Raw genomic sequence first — 19,360 nt, 5'->3', positions numbered from 1 at the left:
TATTTTTTTAAAATAAATAAAATGTTCATTTTTTTCAATAAATAAATAAATAAATAAAATATTAAAAATATATATATAATTTTATTATTAAAATAAAAATAAAAAATATGTATATAATCGACCGACTCTTGAGTTAATGAATTGAATTTCTCAATACTCGGTTCGAATTTGATAATTCAACTTAATCGGGTCGAACTTGATGTTGACTTTGTTCTTGTTGAGTGAGCTGAATTTCTCTGTACTCGGTTCGAATTTGATAATTCAACTTAGTCGGGGTCAAATTCGATGTTAACTTAATTCGTGTTGAGTTTTGGCCGGATCTAACTTTTAAGCGAATTGATCCATTTGCAGCCGAGTGCCACAGCATCACTGTATTTACTACTAGTAATTGATGATTCATGCCACCTACGGAAGGTTGTGGTACAGATGGATATGGAAACCTGCGATTACCAGTCGGAATGGGTAGCGTCACTACCTGTCTGCTGCTATTTATGGGCCTCTTGGCAGTAGAGATGCCATGCCCGAAACCAGAAGAAGAAGGTAAAAAGGGGGAAAAAAAAAGAGTAAAAACCCACAATCGCGTGATATTTTATACAGTTGCGTAAAACTGACGATGCCCGATCGAGTAGAAGAAATATATGGTACACTAGCAATGGTCATAAAATCGGGGGGGAAAAAAAAAAGCTAAAAAGTAAAATCCCGGAGTGAATTTTGAGATTGAATGCGCGTGGTTGGGGCTGATGGTGATGGAGCAGCGTCTCCTGGCCGACGCCCAATTCCTACTGCTGGGCAGCCAAAGGCATCCCCGCCTTCTATCCTCTCCCCATGCCGCCTTGCAGCCACTGCTGCCTCTCATTACAAGCCCCGGCGCCTCCCTCCCCACCCTATCCTCTCTCCTCAAAACCCTAACTCTTCAGCTCCAGTGCACCACCACCACCCACCTCCCCCGAATCGTACTCTCCCTCCTATCTGCCCTCTCTGACCACCATCCCGACCTCCGCCGCGAAATTTCCCTCGCTGTCCGTGCATTCGCCCTCCGCCTCCTTCCTTTCTCTCCATCTTCCTCCTTCGCTCATTCCCTCGCCATCCTCTTTAAGGATGCTGACACTTCCAGTGATGTCACCGACGAACCGACGTTCCTTTCCATTTGCTTTCGCCCGTGTAAAGCTTCCTTAAGGCGCTGGCTGCTTCAGAATGTGGATAAATTTTGCGTCAGGCCGTCGGTGTTGATCGCGGTCCTTTTAGGGTTCACCAAGGATCCGTATCCGTTAACCAGGAAAGCCGCCCTGGATGGTTTGGTTTGGCTCTCCGATAAGTTCGTTGCGGTGGAGGATCAGAGCCTGCTTCAGTGTTGCTATTTTTCCGCCGCTGAGCTTCTCTTTGATGCAGAGGATTCCGTCAGATGCTCTGCAGTTCGCACTGTAATTTATTCTTCATGATAATTCAAGCACTTACTATTTTTCTCAAACTATTATCATTTTGGAATTTGACAAATTTTTATTTTTATTTTGCTAATAACTTCCTTTTATTGTTATAATACTCTTAGGTTAGCGAGTGGGGACTGTTACTTGTGGAGTCCAACCAAGACAAGTGTAAAATTGATTGGTCTGATGCTTTGTTTGTTCAGGTGGGTTTCTTTATACAATTTTCTTTTCTTCTTCTTTTGTTGTTAATATAAATTGGACAATGAAAATGATATTGATAGTTTTACAAGCATAACTAAGCAGTCTGCAATCTGCATGTTCGACAATCTTTTGTTGGTGGTGTGGGCCGAATGGCATTATTTGATATCTTATTCATTGCGGATCTTTCTCACTATTATGATCACATGTTATAGCTTTGCTCAATGGTGAGGGACATGAGCATGAAGGTCAGAACTGAAGCTTTTGATGCCCTCGCAAAGGTTCCAATGGTTTCGCAGAATGTTTTATTGCTGACATTAACTAAGAAAGCTACATCCGCCACAAAAGAAATAACTTTTCCAGGCCGTTACGCTGCAAAAATATACAAATTGCCAGCATCAGCCGCAGCTTTTGCTTTTATTCATGGCCTGGAGGATGAATTCTTTGAGGTAAGGCTTACATGCTCTGTTCTTGGTCCTTACAACTTCAGGAATAAAGCTTATGCTGCCCACGCCTAGCATCTACCTCATAGTGAGTCCACCATGCCCTGTTTTTCACTGATCAGAGGAATTTTGCTGGAATGGATGTCTAATTACAACAATATTTGCTTGCATTGAAGGTAAGAAGATCTGCGTGCTGTGCCTTGCGTACATTCGCCATTGCTTATGGTGATTTTGCATGCGAGGCTGTAAATCTCTTGATGGATATGCTTAATGATGATTCAGTGGTTGTGCGTTTACTAGCTCTGGAGACGATGCATCATATGGCCATGTATGACTGCCTAAAAGTTCAAGAAGGACACTTGCATATGGTAGCTTTCCATCCCTCCAAAGTCATTGTGTTTATATATCTTCAGTGGTGTATGGGATTAGTGGTTTTCATCTTTCAGTTTTTGTTAATGCCAGACAGGAGCATGTACCTCAATTTACCCTGCCTGTATAATATTAGATCTAGGATTATGACTTCTTTTGCTTGACTTCTATTGCTGATATCGCATTTATGCAGTTTTGTCAAAGGCTATCTGCAGTTTGATATGATAGTGCCCTCGTACTAAATGGGGGTCTTGGCTGGAGAGTCTGCAATTTTACTGTTTGAAACATAAGCTGTGCACATTTTGCTGTTCATCCACTATTTATGTATTTTAGACGCATCATGTTAACTTATTTACGTGCATTTTCTTCAGGATGGCTGCTTCTGATTCACTGATGTCATGTCCAATATCATCTTTGCAGTTGCTAGGGGCTCTAGTGGATGACTCTACCTTGATAAGATCCGCAGCAATGAAAATTCTTCAATTAATCAGATTGCACAAATTGGCAATGTTTAAGTTATGTTTTGAAGGCCTTGTGAGAAACTTGGAATTGTATCCACAGGTAATCTCATAAAGAGACTTTTCTTCCCTTGGTCATGACTGGCTATGTAGGTTGTGTGGTGTAATTTCAAAACCTTTCTATATCATCTGCGTCTAGATTGCTACTTAAACTAACGCAGTTATTAATTTAAATAATCCCCAATAAGGTATTGATATATGGATTTCTTGCTATTTCACTCTATCATTATCTTGTCTTTCTTATAAGCCTTTCATTTGCTAATCTTTCAGGATGAAGCTGATTTGCTTTCTGTTTTGCTCAATATTGGGCAAAATCATGGGTGGTTTGTCGCCCACCTTATCCAGGAAAATACAGAAAAGGTAACAATGTTGTTCGTATATTGTGCTACAAATCCTCAAATTAATTCTATATTACTCAGTTTTGTTCATCATACTTTTCTAACATAATTTGTGCTTACAATGTTGGAATGCTATTGTTGACTTGGATGTGCTATGCCATGGTATCATGAGATAAAAAAGGTCAAGTACTGTAGCTTTTCTCAAGTTGTTACCTGTGCATGAGTACCTAGTCTCTCTCTCTCTCTCTCTCTCTCACACTCACACACACACACGCGTGCGCACACACACACACACGTATTTATGGGATTCATACTTTTTTCATAAAGTCTTATTAAGCTAAGTGGAATTAGTAATAAAGCAATATAATGTCTTTTACTCACAGTGACATATATTCCTGTTGCAAATGCATGGCTAGCATTATGCATGCAGATTAAGGGGTTTAAGCGTTTGCAAGGGTTTGTCACACTAGTACTGCTTATGCTTCATGTTGAAGTTTCTTGCTGTAAAGGTTGAAAATCTCTAATATGACTGCTGCAAATATGAATTTAATAAGATAGTAACCTGCAGTACTTGTAAGATATTTTAAACTTTGCTTGCCAAAGACAAACTTCTGTTTGATTGTTGATCTCATACAAAATATGTCAATGTGCTGATAGTCATGTATGCATATGCATCAGATAGAACCTTCTCTTGGAGGGAGATTGGGATTTGAGAGCGCAAGAATTGTTGCCTTGTTGGTGCTGGCCATCTCTGCCCCAGTCTCAATTGAACGAGGCATATGCAGTATTCCACCGAGGATGTACTCTTATGCAGTTACTTTACTGGGGAGAATTTCTGATGGTTTGATTGGTACTTTGAACCAGAATGACCTTCTGTCTCATCTTTCGCGTTGCAGCCGATTCTCATGTGTTTCCAGTTCTGAGTTTTTCAGAGGAGAAGAGTCAGCTGTCCCTCTGGTGAAAAGTGATACGTCCTTGTATCCAAAAAATGATGGGATTCATGGAAGTTGTTCTCAGAGATTACTGGAATTAGAGAGAGTAGTGCATCCAATTGCTAATTACCCTCTAAAAATACATGATGAAATGGAAAGTTCTATGGGCAATATCCTTCAAAAGATTCACAGCCTTTGGCCATTAATACGCTGTGGATTTGCAGATGAAGCAACTAGAACTTTAAGGTGGTAATTTTATCGTTCTCTGCTTTCATTGGGGCATAATTATGAGACTAAACAGATTTCTTACTTGCATAGAGAACTTTTTTGATAGATGGTTGGCTCCAGTCTACTTATCAAAAGGCACTCCTGTCTTAACTTGGGAAAGGAATTATGCCATCGAGATTGTTACTGTTGGCAAATGGATGCATATTATTATATGCCCCCGCATGGTCTGCTACATCACTGTTTTAGCACTAGATTAAATGTTTGCTCATTCAATATTCTAAGCTTTTGCACAAAATGGCAGCCATACAGTGGAAAATAGATTGAACACACACATGACGCTTATGTATTAATTAACAAATTTCCATTTATCCTGTCCTGAGTTTAAAGTTGATACTTGTAAACAAGCTGTCACGTGTCCTCCTTGCCCAAGCACATACTGCATTCTAGATTATCTCATATTGGTACATCACTGATATGCTTCACTTGTTGGCTGTTGTAGGAGTTGGAAGAAACAGTTGAAGACATTTACTTGTGATTCATCCGAACCCACAGCCGAGTTAGTTTTTGTTTTGCAATATCTGCGCACGATAAAACTGCTTGGAAGGGTATGGATCCGCTGTATGTTTCCTTTGAAGCCCTGCTTTGGGGTGAGGAAATTGGAAGTCTTATTTAGAAAGTTGGAAAGGAGCCTGAAAGAGATGAAGTATAGGTTCCTAGGTTTTAGCAGCGAGCAGGAGTTGCATATTTTAGAGCTAATTCTTGTTACACTTATATTGAAGTTGTCCAATGTCAAAGCCTGCTGTCCAAGTACTAATTTAAAGGAAATAAGTTCTGTAGTTACTCGTGTTGAACATCTTGTTGGAGGCAGATCAGTTGAACTCTCCAGCTTTGTGATAGAGCTTCAGAAGATACTGAGGGAAATTGGTCCCTCAACGGCTGTCCTTGAAAATGCACTTCTGCTCCAAAAGTCACTTGAGTACTACACTTTGAGGCAGTTTATGTTTTCTGGAATACTCGTACATGTGGCAGCTAAACTGGATGTGTACAACAACTATGAAAATCCTCTCCATTACGTTTTAGGTCTCCCTGCCGGCATACCAATTGAAATTACTTTGCGTAACATCTCAAGGGAAAGTCGCATATGGCTGAAGATGACTTTTAAAGAGAAGCTAGCTCAGTTTGTTTACCTGGATTTGCATGGACTAAGCGGGGGTGATGAATGTCGAAAATTTACATTTGTTGCACCCTTTTTTGGACCCCCTAAAGCGAGGTCCTTCTTACTGAAGATTAGCATTGGAATGGAATGCTCATCTGAGCCTCCTTACCGGTCGAATGTTTGTGGGGGACCGAAACACGAGCTTATTAATATTTCCGGAGATAGTGAAGTGTTTCTGACTAGGGTTGGTGGATAGAGATTCAAGTTTTATATGGTTTCAGCAAAGTGAATAGCAGTGCATTTTGTGGATTTCTGCTGTTCAGCAAGCAAGAATTAACGGATTATTTTATTGCCGAGTCTTCAGATGTTATTCAGCCTGTATTGCAATTGCCATTATTTTAGAGAAATTTTTACGTTGTTGTGAAGAGACTAGATACGCAATTTGATCATCTGGACACCTGCCCTTTTCGAGTGATTATACATATATAATATTTCTGAGCATGCGTCGCAATTGGTGGTCTGAAATTGGTTGTGGAAAACGCAATATTCAGATTTCTTGTACATATCCCAAGCGAAATTTCTAGGATAAACCCATCCGGCCTCACCATCAAGTGAAATAGCGCAATTTCTGAATATCAGAACAAAAGCAAAAGCTCTTGAAGTCCTTTTAGTAGAAGCTTACCGAGATCTCTGCTAAACTGTCAGATGAGTTGAAACAAAAATTTCTTGAAAAACCTCAACATAGTACCAGCCGAGGAAATGCTTTTCCGAGCCTCCTAGGAAAACCTTATAATAGAACCATGTCTTGGTTGCAAACGAGTTTTCTGAACTTTCTACATTCTGCAGTAGCATTCAATCTCCTAAAACAATAGCTGAGCAAAAACACCGTCTTCTTGGTGCACTCAAGTTGGTAATTTGCCACCCTTGGCCATCCTTGTAACATTCAATCTGCCATTGAACCAATAGAGAAAGTTAAAATCTTATATTGAAACTCCTATAGAAAGTGAAGACAGTGGAGAAATCCTCAGATACCGTGTCTACAATGTCTCCACCGGTCTTCACTCCGCCAATTACATAGATTGACTCCTTCAGAACAGCAGCAGCTGAATATCCCCTGGAATGGTTCATCGGCTCCCCAGTCATCCATTTTCCAAGCCGAGGGTCAAATATCTCAATGCTTGGCGACATGTCACATTCATCATAGCCTCCCAAGGCATATCTGTCAAAGCAATTATTTGAAAGATTGGCAAATAAAAGTGAGACGTAATGATTCTTAACATTTTAACAAACCAAGAGTTTTTTGAGCACATACAATATTGATTGAGTTCCAAGTGGGCCATACATCTGTGCCTGCCTGGCAACTATTACTGAATTCCATTTGCTTTCTATGTCAGACATGATATTATCTTCAACTTCAAGTAACAAAAACAGATTTCCCAAGCTAAACAAGGCAAATGAACATTTTAACAGTGAACACAATGGGCGGATGTCGTTCATCCAAATAAAGGCCAACTAGACAACAATTCAATCTTTCAAGATAGGTTCTCTAAGCCAGCTGTAAGTTTGTTACTTTTCTTGAACAATCTTTTAAAGCATAGTCAAGGTCTGTAAAATGTTGAATACCCAAACAGATGAAAAGCTTGTCAGCATTACAGCAAAAGCCCATTTGTTATTCCATCCGCTCCCAAATACTTGCCTCCAACACCACAAAATGTGTCAACCCCTAGTACTAAGAACATAATTTCTTTATTTGAGTATGAAGGATGGCTCAATTTTAATCAGTTGGCGAAGATGAGATGAGAGGGCTTGAAATGCAAAAATAACAAGCACAACCAGTGATATGTCAGAAATGGAGAAAAAAGAAACAAACTTACATCTTTTCATTCATAACGACTACTGAGTGACAGCCCCTCTTGGTATTCATACTCTCAATTCTGCTCCAAGAATGTTCCCTGGGATCAAATCTTTCTGCAGATCTGAGAGAGTAGAAATTCCAATAAACAATACTATGGTCAAATTTCAAGAGACTGAAGTACAATTCTGCTTGCCATAATTTTCGTTACGTGAAAGAGATGAATGCTTATAAGTTACACATAAAGAAATAAAATTCTAAAACTTACTTCAAATAATTGTCCCCATCATATCCACCAACAGCGTAGAGAGCACCATTGAGCTCTGCTGCAGCAAGAGCAAATCGCTGGAACATATAAGAACATCATTCAGAATGCATAATGTTAGTGCAATTGAAGATGATACAGTGTTTCTAAAACTAACACTACCAAAATCAAATTGACATGATACGAATCCCATAGAACATTAAGGTTACTAAGGCTTGTAACTTCAAAATGTAGGGAGATAAGACAAAGGAAGCACAGCTTTTTATCCATCACTTACAAATCCTTTCATCTGTGTCAGCATAGTGACCTCAAAAGTTAAATTTTTTAGTATAAAAGAAAATATTGTAGGCATTGGATGACTTGTGACTGTTGTACAAGCAAATAGCGTAATTTTAAGATTGAAACATCGGTCTTATCTATGTAACATATATAAGAAATTACAGCTGCAACATACTCAAACTATAAGAAATGAGATCATCAGACAACTAAACCTCCAAGATTCACAATTATGCAAGGCCTATGCCTGTTGTCAAATCTATGTACAGATGAAGCAAGGGCAAGTTACAAAGATAACAGGCATGCCAAAACCAGTTTCAAGCCTAGGAATTTGAACTTTAAGGGGAAGCTTCAAGAATTCAGGATTTTCATAGTTCTGACCTCAATGACATAAGCTGATAAACTAGTTCATAACTTTGTAACCTGAGAAATTGCATCAATTACCTTTTGTAGCATTGACCTGGTGGGTATCCATCTTCCAACATTTACATCATACATTTCCACATCTGAAAAACAGTCAACCCCATTTCCACCACCAAATGCAAAAATTTTGTTGTCCAAAGTAGCGCCAGCTAAGCTACCTTTCTTCTTATTCAATGATGCGCACAGACTCCATTGATCTTGGGCAAAGTTATATGACTCAACTTCAAAAGAGTAAAAACTAGAAATAAGCAATCAGAGAGATGTGCATATACATGTATCTGCAGAGAGAGAGAGAGAGAGAGGTAAGTAAGTAGTACCTGTGTCAAGCCATGCACTACCAGTTCCACCGCCAAACACATATAGTTCTCCATTTAACTTTGCCACTGAGGAATACGATCGAACAGAACTCATTGGCTTAAGAGATTTCAAGACATCATGTGAAGGAGAAAACAAATCCAATGCTGATGACCACAATACACCATCATATCCACCCACGAGAAATATTGAATCATCAAGGTCCAAGTGGAAGTCATCACATGACTTGATTCCTGTTCCATCCACATGCACCAGGGAAGTATTTGACCTTGACTCCAACATCATAAACCTACACTTTAGTTGGCTGATTTCTTTTTCTGCCTCTAGCTGAAATGCCACATAGGTAACAGTAATGTAAGCAAGTGCATGGATAAACATGCAAGCCAGGGTTGAATCTCCATTGTATTCAAGCATATACTCCTGAGATCAAGTGATAGATTTGACAACTAATGCACCAAAATAACCCCAAATCTCATCCTATATTCAGCGCCTATGGAGACATCAAGGAGTATACATCATAAAAGAATATGTAATGTAGCAAAGAAAACTTCAACCAATGGGCAAACAGTGCTAGCAAATATCACTAAAATGCGCATAAATACTCCCTACAGGCATCAATGTTCCTCATTTACAGGTCAGATTTAGATAATTATACAGTCTTTGATTATTTATTTATGACGTAGACACCATAAGTGATTCCCATCATTATCTTGAACTACAAAACATATTTGTCGAACAACTCACAAAATAGATACTCGATGTCTGATATGTATATAACATCTAAGAAAATTGGTCCTGAACTAAATGTTAATCACACAGATCTCCACCCTTTAACTCTATAATGAAAAGTTCATATATCAGTCAAATCAATCCAAGAAGTCATTGTGAGAAACTTCCCTACCATTGGATAGTGAATCCAATAGTCAGAAAAACATTGGGAGAGATGAAGACTCTTAATTTATCATAAGAGAATACCAGTTTCTGTTCCATACGATTTGCCTTTTGGATTTGCTCTTCTTTGAAAGCCATTAGCTCTTTCATTCCTTCAAGCATCTGCATCAAGAGAAATCAATAAGTCTGTATCGAGTGCAATCAAATAGAACATGTATTCTGTTGAAAGAGAGTAGGAACTATACAAAGATCAAATACCTGAGCCACCAGTGATGGATCAGACAAGTCATAAGAAATTACAGGATTATTTTCATTCTTCTTCCCTGAAAATTCTGCCAGCAATGATTCTTGCCCCAATTTCTCATCTCTGGCAGTGGCAATTTCTCCTACATGTCCCCTCATAGGTGCATCTGAGGACTCAAGATTAATAGCTAGCTCTTTTAGTTTCAAGTAGATGATGTCTTTTGCATCTCTATCTGATTCTTGATTACCCAGGGATGACTCTAGTAGCTGGCAGTTACCAGGATCAGGGGAGTTGACAAACTTGTTCCTTAAGATTGGTTGCTCATAAGCTCCAATTTCCTCTCTCTTCTCATTAGAAGGTAAACCATACAACGCATTCCTCCATTTCGCTGTGTTTTGTGGTACAAATGTACTAGGAGCAATTGCCATTGCAGAGAGTTTTGACATCAATCTACGTGCTTGAGTATGATCGAGCTCAAACCAGAAATGGCTTACATTATAATAGTTGTCCAGAATTATAGGCTTGAACTGGTCTTCTAGCAGTGGTTGACACTGCAGCCTTATACGTATTTGAACCTTCAGTAAAATTGAAAACTTAATCAACTATGCGAGTATGTCCAAAATAAACAAATAACTCAATGTAATAATAGACAATTGCAAAATAGTACTTGGGCAGGATATGGTGTTCTCTCAGAACCATCTGGTGTCCATGCATAGGGATTTATATTCATTTGTCCACAACTAGCAGCCTCAAAGATGCCATGAAGCTTCCTGTCAGTGTAATTGAACAGAAATAGTGGCAGACCCGGATCAATGTTCTTTACATACAAGAAATGCTGAGCTGGCAAGCCTGTCAGAATGAATACAATAATGAGTGTGCGAGTTTGAATGCATGAAAGAGAAAAGATGGAAATCATTCGGAGAAGGGAGAAAAACAAAACCAGTAATGAAATACATGAATGTGAAAAGATCACTTGCCTAAAACATTAAAAGCCATAAACTTCTCTTTCTTCATAATTATCACCTCAATCAATCAATGAAAATGTGAATGTGAAAGACCACAACTTACGAACATACCAAAGATCTGTTTCGAAAGACATTCTTTAAACGTGTTGTTCTTGCAACCAAATATGACACCACCAAGGTTGCTCTTTCCCAAATTCCTTGCAAAATAAGTAGTGGCTGGCTGTTTCATTTTGGGAAGCAAATTGTCATTCAACTGGAAGTTTTCTTGTTTTCTTCCTACGCCCATCCTGTAAGTCCAGATTGATAAATTGTCAGATAAAGAAACAAACATGAACGTTTTCTGTACTTATTGTCTCCGTAACAATCAACAACATTGCTATGACTGAACACTAAAACTGAAAAACCCCTAATTGCGTTGACATTCAATTCACATTCTTTTTCCCTTTTCTTGGTGCAATATATGTAAATTCACAATAAAGGCGTTCCACAATGCTGAGTATATACTACAACTTCCATAAGTCCAAGTGAAACAAAAAGCCCATCCTAAGAAGTTCAATCAATGCGTATTTGCTTCAAACACACACGTACGGATGCATGATAGGGAAATCCATGTCACTCGGCTCCTGCCCTTTCAGGCAACAGCAAGGGTCAGGAATATGCATCCTCAGATCGGAACTTAAATGAATCTTTAATGCATACCACCATAAACTGCAGGCCACAGTAAAGCAAGTGTGCAGAAGCACTGAGGTTGTATTACATGCTTAAAATAAGATGGTTATCCTGCACGGCTCTAACAACAGAGATTGGAATAAACAATCTTCTGTTTTGCTTGAATCTCTAACATTGCCCTCTCTCAAGACCCTTGTAATGATACTAGAAATAACTTTCTTTTATTGGTTATATCAGTTATATGTTGCATGCATCAATATGTAAATCATCCTGGACCAGATATTGGTTTCTATTTTCTAAGATGGTACAGAAATGAAAAGGAAAATAAGTTTAAACAAAAACTGTTAAACAACCTTCAATTTGTTTCCATAAAAAACATCCATAGTACAGCTGCCTAAAGATCTATTCCACTTCAAGACCCAACTTTGATAGTGTCAGTATAAACTCAAGGATGTGAAGATATTATTGTACAAAGACGAAGGACATACTGTTTATGAATAGGAGAAAGCTTGGTTCATTGCAAAAACATCTGCTCAATGTTAAAGGTCACGGGCTTAATTCAAAGCTATCATCCCTCGAATCCAACTCTCCCAAACCTAAATAAAGAATGGTATAAAACAGGAAACAACTAGAATGTCCACAAAGAATGGTGGTTGTAGTTTTTATTAATCTTTGAATCCAAGCAGCAATGTTCTTTGAAGGGTAGAGCCTTCAGCAAAGTAGGAGATTAAACCTCAAACCTAAGAAAAACTATTTTTATAGACACAAAAATCTCCATAACCTGGAATATTCAGGGTTACAGTCAAATGAGGACGTCGTAAAACCTTTTTTGCTGATTCTGAAACGATCTATAGACAATTGTATTTTAGGGGGAAAAAAAAAAAAAGAGTCCTAGAGGCAAGTAATCAATCGCAGAAATTGATACTATATATTGTAAGGCCCATTTCCTCTTATGGGCAGAAGGAAAAGACGTACTTTATTTACAAATAAGATTTCATAAATACAGACGTCAATGAGAAAAAAGATAGGCGCCCTCGGAAAACCATCAGCTTGATGATCTGATCCTACCATTCACATTGCGCACCTTTGCTTAATCAAAAAAGGGAAGCAAAAGAATAACAGATCCACGATTTCACTGCCAGTACAAGGCAAAAGAAACCCAGTTATAGTATTCTCATTTAGCATTCATTTTCTACTAGTATTTTATAGTAATAATCCAAAAGGGAAAGAAAAAAAATGTTAACCAATAGAACTTCCACACGACTTATCAGATATGCCAATATGCATCAAGAAAACAACTAAGGAGGGGGGGGGGTGGAGTAGAGAAACAGTTCGCTTTTAAAAAAATGGAAAACTGTAATCAAACCGGAATATATATATATATATCATAAGATGCAATTATACATGGAAAAAGAAAAGAAATTAGGCAGAAAAATAATAAATGGTAGCGGGATGTGTTATGGCGTGAGAGTGCATAGACTGTGGGAAGAGAGAACCTGGAATGAAGAATGCGGGACGATGGAGAGAGAGAGAGAGAGAGTAAAAGAAAGGCCGAAAGGAAGGAGAAATAAAAAGGGGAAGTTGTCGCTGTCAGAAACTGGACGCGGGAAATGTTGACAGGCCAACTGCGACGGTTTGTTTACTGTTTACTCGACTAATTACTGGCAATACTCAAGTCCCAACTCCCAAGTCCCAACTATATATATATATATATATATATGTTTGCAGGGTATGAGTAAATAACAAACTGGAGGGGTATTGTAAAGAATAAAATATAATAAATAAATAAAAGGGAAGGTTGAAAAGGTAAAGACATTTTATAAATAATAAAATATTGCAAAACATATAATACTATGAGTGTGCATTCTGGTAAAACATTCTATTACTACTACATTAAATAGATCAGCCATCCATTCCCCAACACTTGGAGCTTTGGAGCAAAGGTTTTGCTGCTAACATGATGGATGAGTGAGAGTCTGAGAGAGAGGGTACCTACCTGTATTCTCTAGAATTGATCTCCCGTGCGGTGCGGTCCGTTATTTTAAAAAAAATAAAAATAAAAACTCTCCAGATGCCAGGTATGTTTGGATAGAGAATTATTAGCCAAAATTTATTTGCTTGCATCATCATTACAATTTCCAACACATCTTTTTATCTTCCCAATTACCTTTTTATCTCACATACATCACATCACAAAAAGTGCTACAGTAAAAAATCTCAAATAATTTACAATTTTATCGATTTGGTTCTCCGGTGACTAGAGTTTTGATAAACCCTCAAATTCAGCTTACAAACAAAATAGAGCTTTTGAGTTCGGATTCAAATTTATATTAGTTTTAGGCTCAAATCAAGCTTAACTCGAACTCATATAATTGAATATATATATATATATATATATATATATATATATATATAAGTGATATATATTTAACAATTATGATTCACTATAAATTTATATATAAATCATTAATATTTTTTATAATATATATAATTAAATAGTAACTCTTATTATACTATATATTTTATGTATATAATTATACTTATAGACGGGTTGGGCCTTAATCAAACCTGAGCTCAGCAAAGCTCAATCTCATCTTACATTTCATTTGAGTCTAATGTTCAAATTCCAACTCCGTCCAACCTAATTATTAAATATTAAATTTGACTAGCTTTTGTTGAGCTGGGACTAGGGTCGGACTAACCCGATCCTATTTAACAGTCCTAACCGGAATACTGACTCGCCCAAACCAAACATGAACCAAGCACATTTGTTCCTTGCCATCATGGAGAAATTTTGAATAACATCCAAATTATTCTTTAACTTTTTAGGAAAATAGAAGGTTATTTGCAAAAAAATATGCTCCCGTAGTAGCACTTTTTCGTGCATGTAATGTATATAAGATGAAGAGATGATTGAAAACATTTTTTAACAAGTTGTTAAAATACGTGCGTTTGTGATACAAGTAAAATATATTTGCAAATAATAACTTAATTTGTTTTGTATGTACCTTGGCTCAAAACAAAAAAAAATTTTTTTTTTTGGGTCTTGAAATGGGTCGGACTCAATCGTCTTACACTTTGCAAGAGCTGGATTCAACCTAACCTAGGATGGTCTTGAGCTTGAGGAGCCCAGTGGCAAGAGGCCCACCGCACACCCACATCAAATCCAATTTCTGAAGCTCGGCTGGCGCCAAATTTGAGAACGTTTGTCTATTGTGGACTGTAGACAAACTAAACACATTCAGAAGCTGTGTAATAACCAACAACAACGTATTTCAGGGATAAAATTGGGGAGTCCGAGAAAAGCGAAGAAATTTCTACTTAAAAAGGTAGATGGAGATGCATTTCAAAAATAAACTCTTCTCTTTCAGTAAGTTAATGGTGAAACACAAGAAGCAAATATATAATATACTTAGAACGGGGTAATCAGCAGATTTTTAACATCAAATCCTACTATAGAAACTAGTCCACGATTTTGTCCATGGGTCAACGTAGTATTGGACTCGAACTAAACAACGCAGAGGCGATGCATTAATAATTGGCTGGGCTGGATAGAGTAGGCAAATGATTGGGTGTCATCCTCTCGGGTATTTTCAGACCCAAAACATATAAATTGGTAAAACTGCTTGAGAACAAAATGGCGTGAAAGACACCGCATGTCACTGATATGTTTGGAGTGAGATAAAATAATTTGTTTGAGATAAAATTTAATTTTTTATATATTTTTAATTATTTTTTTATTTCACATACATCACATCACATCACTTCACAAAAAATATTATAGTAATTACTTCAAATAAAACCCTATCCAAACAAACTGGTACTACTCTACTCTTCATTGGATTTTAATCGTATCTATAATTTTTGTTAATATCGGTTGCTAATCACTTTTGGATAAACGACAGGTAAGAAGTGAAAGAAAAAAAAAATGCCCCCTCTCTCTCTCTCTCACAACACCAGCAAAAGAGTCAAAAGGCACCTGGGCCCAGTGCTGCGTAAATCCTCTGTTTAAAGCTACTTTGAAAGTTCACATTCAAACTTGAAACTGCATCGCGGCTCGACACCCATACTACACGCACAGATTAATCATGTCACCTCTACGACAATAATTTAAGACCGGCTCCTCAGTCCTTGCCATCTCTCACTTTCCTCAGGACAATCTCAGCTTTCTCTTTCTCTCTCTCCTTGTCTCTTCTCTTCCCCGTCCCCATCTCTCCCTCTGCTCCATCACTAGATTCCCCCCCAAGACAATCGAAACCGGCGCTTTTCCTTTTCGTTACCCGCCGGCACTCCCATCCGCACTCTCCCAAAAAGAATCCCTTTACATCTTCCAAATTTTCAATTCACACGTACAGAGCAACCACAAACAGGAACAACTTTTAGCCACGCTCTCGCTCTCTCTCTCACGGCTACTACTGCTCCTCTATAGTTAGAGTCTGCACAACAACAATCTCCGCATTTTGCCCATAAATAAATTCAGAGATTCCTCCTGCTGTTTCCATCTCCTCCGTGCAAATGATGGAAACTTCATCGCAGTTGTCCGTTCAGCAAGCTCCCCACCACCACCACCAAGACCACCCGACGGTACCTCCCGGTGATTCCCCAATGCCACCACCCTCGCAACCTTTAAAGAAAAGCTTCGTTACTTCATTAATGGAAGCTGCCGCGTTGCGCACTCCATCCTTTAAAGAGGACACCTACTTTGTCTCCTCCCTCAGGCCATCCGAGAAGAAGGCCCTCCAGGAGCTCAAGGACAAGCTCATGGCCTATCCCGGACCGGCCGAGCACTCCATGGGGGGAATTCCCTTGTTGGGCGGTGACGAGAGAGCTGACGTCATCCTCTTGAAATTCTTGCGGGCCAGGGACTTCAGGGTGGCCGACTCCGTGCACATGCTGCTCAAGTGCCTGTACTGGAGGAAAGACTTCGAGGCCGACAAGATATTAGACGAAGATTTGGGGTTTAAAGAGCTGGAGGGGGTTGTGGCTTACATGCACGGCCATGATCGGGAGGGGCACCCGGTTTGCTACAATGCTTATGGGGTGTTCAAGGACAAGGACATGTACGAGAGGATCTTTGGAGATGAGGAAAAGCTCAAGAAGTTCCTGAGGTGGAGAGTTCAAGTTCTTGAAAGAGGCATTGAGCTTCTACATTTCAAGCCTGGTGGGGTTAATTCCATCATTCAAGTCACTGATCTCAAGGACATGCCCAAGAGGGAGCTTAGGGTGGCCTCTAATCACATTATGTCCCTATTCCAAGATAATTATCCTGAGATGGTTGCCCGTAAGGTAGTTGCTCAAATTTTTCGAACAAGTTATCTTTTTTTTTTTTTTTGGGAGTCATTTTCTAATAAACTCGGTAGTACTAGTATTTATATCTTTCCTTTTTTTTTTTGTTGGGTCCGTAGATTTTCATCAACGTGCCATGGTACTTTAGTGTGTTGTATTCCATGTTTAGTCCGTTTCTGACTCAACGAACGAAGAGCAAGTTTGTGATCTCCAAGGAAGGAAATGTTGCCGAGACGCTTTACAAGTGAGTAGTGTGTTACTACTTACTAGTAGGATGTTTGGTGCCTTATTATTATTGCGTTTTCCTTTTTGTTCTAGTATGGGTTTTGCATGTCCATTTTTCCTCTCTATAGGACCTGTAGCATTAGGCACTAGCCGCATTATATTACTGTTTCTTGTCCTTTCCTTGTATATATATATATATACATACGTACAATATGGTATGTTTTAGTGTGCCTGCATCAATTTCGAGCTGGCTATGACTTGTAGAGTATTTAATGGTCTTTCTGCTTCCAGATTATGTGGAGTATTTTTTGTGGGCTTAAGATTGTGTCGTGTGACTTCTTTTCTGATTCTCTCAATCAATTACCTGGGCTAATGGGAATGTATTTTATTTTATTTCCTTTTGTTGTTCTTTCTTTCTAGTAAACAATTATCTTTAATTAATGCTTACTCTACATAGTTGTACTCACTCTACTAGTAAGCAGAGTACTTTTTTCTTTAATTATTTTATTTTAAACTTTCAGTAGTGTCTGGAGTGAAAATTCGACTGCTTTTTGGGTTGTTGTTAATGATAAGTGGTAGTGGTAGTAATTAATAATTGCCTTTTTGGGTGTGCTCAGATTCGTAAGGCCCGAGAATGTGCCGGTCCAGTACGGCGGACTTAGCCGACCGGATGACGTGGATGGCGGTCCACCGAAACCGGCATCCGAGTTCACTGTGAAAGGGGGAGAGAAAGTCAATATCCAAATTGAGGGAATCGAGGTTGGGTAATCCTTTGTCAATTTCACGTTAACATAATCCATCCATGCCCCCCATGATTATTAATTAGCCCACTTTACTGTTTTTTTTTTTTTGTCAAGCTTTTGAGATCCCGCATGCATGCTTGCAAGTAGTAGATACTACTATATATACTAGTCGTTGTGAGAGTATACTCTAAAATTTCTTTTTTCATATATATATATATTGGTGGTCGTCGTAGTTGGATGATATGATATGATTAATTGTTTGGTTTGGTGGTTGCATAAAATTGTGTGGTCGCAGGCAGGGGCAACAATATCATGGGATCTGGTGGTAGGAGGGTGGGAAGTGGAATACAGCGCGGAGTTTGTACCCAGCGGGGAGGGCAGCTATTCAATTGCTGTGGAGAAGACTAGAAGGATTATTAGCAATGGCAATGCTGCTGCTGCCGCCGCCGCCAACCAAGAGGCGATTCGCAACTCCTACACGTCAAAAGAAGCCGGACAATTGGTGCTTTTGGTGGACAACACTGCCTCCCGGAAGAGGAAGGTTGCGGCTTATCGATATATAGTTCGCAAATCGGCTCCGGCGTAATTAACTGAAGCCCAAATAAAACCACCGCTAATTACTTGTCTTCTTTTTTTTTTTTTTCCCCCTTTGGGAAAAGAGGAGGGGTCGTGTTGGTTGCGGCTTTGAAGAGTTTTTGATGATTATCTGCTTCTTGTGAACCTAATGACGTCTAATACTGCTGCTATTTAAAATTAGCATGTCCGTCCCCTTCGACCTTCGTACGATGAATGTGCGTGCCAATTTAAAATTAGAGGAATTTTTTTTTTTAAACTCTATACTAATTTACTGGCTCGACGCATAAGAAGCGTATGCGGGAAATGCATGTCAGGATGTGTGTGTGAATGATAATGATGATGATGGAGGAGAGAGGCCAGCCAGCCGGGGGAGTGGTAAAGAGTAGCCTTTGGTACCACTACAAAGTGGGGTCTGAATGAAAAACGTGTTGGTACAAGGCAAATTGTGGGGACTGAGACTGAAATGTGAGGGGGGAATTGGTTACTCGTTTTCAACCTGCTCGCCCTTTGCTTTTTCTTTCTTTTCCTTTTCCTTTTTTATTTTTTATGCGTGCTTTTTTGGGAACTGTAAAAACAAGTGGTAGGCAATGGCAATGGCAATGGTGGGGTGGATGGTAGTCTGTCTGCTCTACCAAGACTGCTGCTGCCTGTGTTGCGTTTTGGAAGGTTTTGGATCCGAGTTCCCAAAAAGAAGGCTTGCGGCCTGTGGCCCGTGGGCGTGGGGTCGACCCCTTCAAATAAAAGAACTTCTTTTTTCCCTCCTCTTCAAATGTTCTGATTGGATTTTCTCCTCTCTATCACTGCTACTTTCTTGGGTGCGGAGAAGGCATTGTCGCATACTCCTGTATTGTTTTTCATTCATCATCCCGAGAATACAAATCATTCAATTATCTTATTACGGAGTCTTTTAAATCGCTAGAACATTTGCCTCAGAAATGCGGATTGCGTTTTATTCTGCAAACTCAGAAACACGCAAGTATATGGAGTGGCAGGCATCGTTTGATTACCAGCTCCTCAATGCTTT

The 19,360-nt window shown here is 39.0% G+C and overlaps 3 protein-coding genes across 6 annotated transcripts; 2 read left to right on the top strand and 1 right to left on the bottom strand.

Annotated features, from left to right (window-relative positions):
• The first annotated feature begins 164 nt into the window (after positions 1 to 164).
• Positions 165 to 6,107, top strand: LOC113695605 (protein SIEL-like). Its single transcript, XM_072054193.1, has 8 exons — positions 165 to 1,421; positions 1,547 to 1,627; positions 1,838 to 2,071; positions 2,242 to 2,433; positions 2,855 to 2,995; positions 3,223 to 3,312; positions 3,969 to 4,468; positions 4,950 to 6,107. The coding sequence occupies exons 1-8, from the start codon at positions 741 to 743 to the stop codon at positions 5,860 to 5,862; spliced, it is 2,832 nt and encodes a 943-aa protein (XP_071910294.1). The 5' UTR covers positions 165 to 740; the 3' UTR covers positions 5,863 to 6,107.
• Positions 6,048 to 13,158, bottom strand: LOC113695599 (uncharacterized). Of its 4 annotated transcripts, none has more exons than XR_011816613.1 (12): positions 13,003 to 13,158; positions 10,949 to 11,124; positions 10,540 to 10,721; positions 9,887 to 10,447; positions 9,713 to 9,790; positions 8,740 to 9,064; positions 8,444 to 8,643; positions 7,727 to 7,803; positions 7,481 to 7,582; positions 6,919 to 6,991; positions 6,639 to 6,825; positions 6,048 to 6,554 (listed from the first exon to the last, which is right to left on the bottom strand). XR_011816613.1 is itself a non-coding variant. In XM_072054194.1 (11 exons), the coding sequence occupies exons 2-11, from the start codon at positions 11,121 to 11,123 to the stop codon at positions 6,459 to 6,461; spliced, it is 1,983 nt and encodes a 660-aa protein (XP_071910295.1). In that variant the 5' UTR covers position 11,124; positions 13,003 to 13,158; the 3' UTR covers positions 6,048 to 6,458. The 4 variants fall into 4 exon arrangements, 2 of the variants coding, with proteins under 2 accessions (XP_071910295.1, XP_071910296.1); XR_011816614.1 differs by having other exon boundaries at positions 6,919 to 6,973; XM_072054194.1 differs by lacking the exon at positions 6,919 to 6,991.
• A 2,450-nt stretch (positions 13,159 to 15,608) lies between these two features.
• LOC113695064 (patellin-6-like) lies at positions 15,609 to 18,543 on the top strand. The gene is made up of 4 exons (XM_072054192.1): positions 15,609 to 16,792; positions 16,912 to 17,036; positions 17,635 to 17,776; positions 18,056 to 18,543. The coding sequence occupies exons 1-4, from the start codon at positions 16,022 to 16,024 to the stop codon at positions 18,344 to 18,346; spliced, it is 1,329 nt and encodes a 442-aa protein (XP_071910293.1). The 5' UTR covers positions 15,609 to 16,021; the 3' UTR covers positions 18,347 to 18,543.
• Positions 18,544 to 19,360: the final 817 nt, after the last annotated feature.

This window comes from Coffea arabica, chromosome 6e, assembly GCF_036785885.1.
Source record: "Coffea arabica cultivar ET-39 chromosome 6e, Coffea Arabica ET-39 HiFi, whole genome shotgun sequence".
NCBI classification, from domain to species: Eukaryota; Viridiplantae; Streptophyta; class Magnoliopsida; order Gentianales; family Rubiaceae; genus Coffea; species Coffea arabica.
Note: the sequence above shows the minus strand (reverse complement) of the source record. Positions and strands in the feature narration are given on the sequence as shown.

What these genes read in the sequence shown, in the direction of transcription:
- LOC113695605 (XM_072054193.1), top strand. Translation starts at nt 741, where the DNA reads ATGGTGATGGAGCAGCGTCTCCTGGCCGACGCCCAATTCCTACTGCTG. An exon ending in TGGAGGATGAATTCTTTGAG is followed by an intron (nt 2,072 to 2,241) that starts GTAAGGCTTACA and finishes CTTGCATTGAAG; the next exon opens with GTAAGAAGATCTGCGTGCTG. An exon ending in ACTTGGAATTGTATCCACAG is followed by an intron (nt 2,996 to 3,222) that starts GTAATCTCATAA and finishes CTAATCTTTCAG; the next exon opens with GATGAAGCTGATTTGCTTTC.
- LOC113695599 (XM_072054194.1), bottom strand. Translation starts at nt 11,123, where the DNA reads ATGGGCGTAGGAAGAAAACAAGAAAACTTCCAGTTGAATGACAATTTG. An exon ending in TCTTTCGAAACAGATCTTTG is followed by an intron (nt 10,722 to 10,948) that starts GTATGTTCGTAA and finishes TCATTCTGACAG; the next exon opens with GCTTGCCAGCTCAGCATTTC. An exon ending in GTCGTTATGAATGAAAAGAT is followed by an intron (nt 6,826 to 7,480) that starts GTAAGTTTGTTT and finishes TTGCTTTGACAG; the next exon opens with ATATGCCTTGGGAGGCTATG.
- LOC113695064 (XM_072054192.1), top strand. Translation starts at nt 16,022, where the DNA reads ATGATGGAAACTTCATCGCAGTTGTCCGTTCAGCAAGCTCCCCACCAC. An exon ending in CTGAGATGGTTGCCCGTAAG is followed by an intron (nt 16,793 to 16,911) that starts GTAGTTGCTCAA and finishes TTGGGTCCGTAG; the next exon opens with ATTTTCATCAACGTGCCATG. An exon ending in TCCAAATTGAGGGAATCGAG is followed by an intron (nt 17,777 to 18,055) that starts GTTGGGTAATCC and finishes GTGTGGTCGCAG; the next exon opens with GCAGGGGCAACAATATCATG.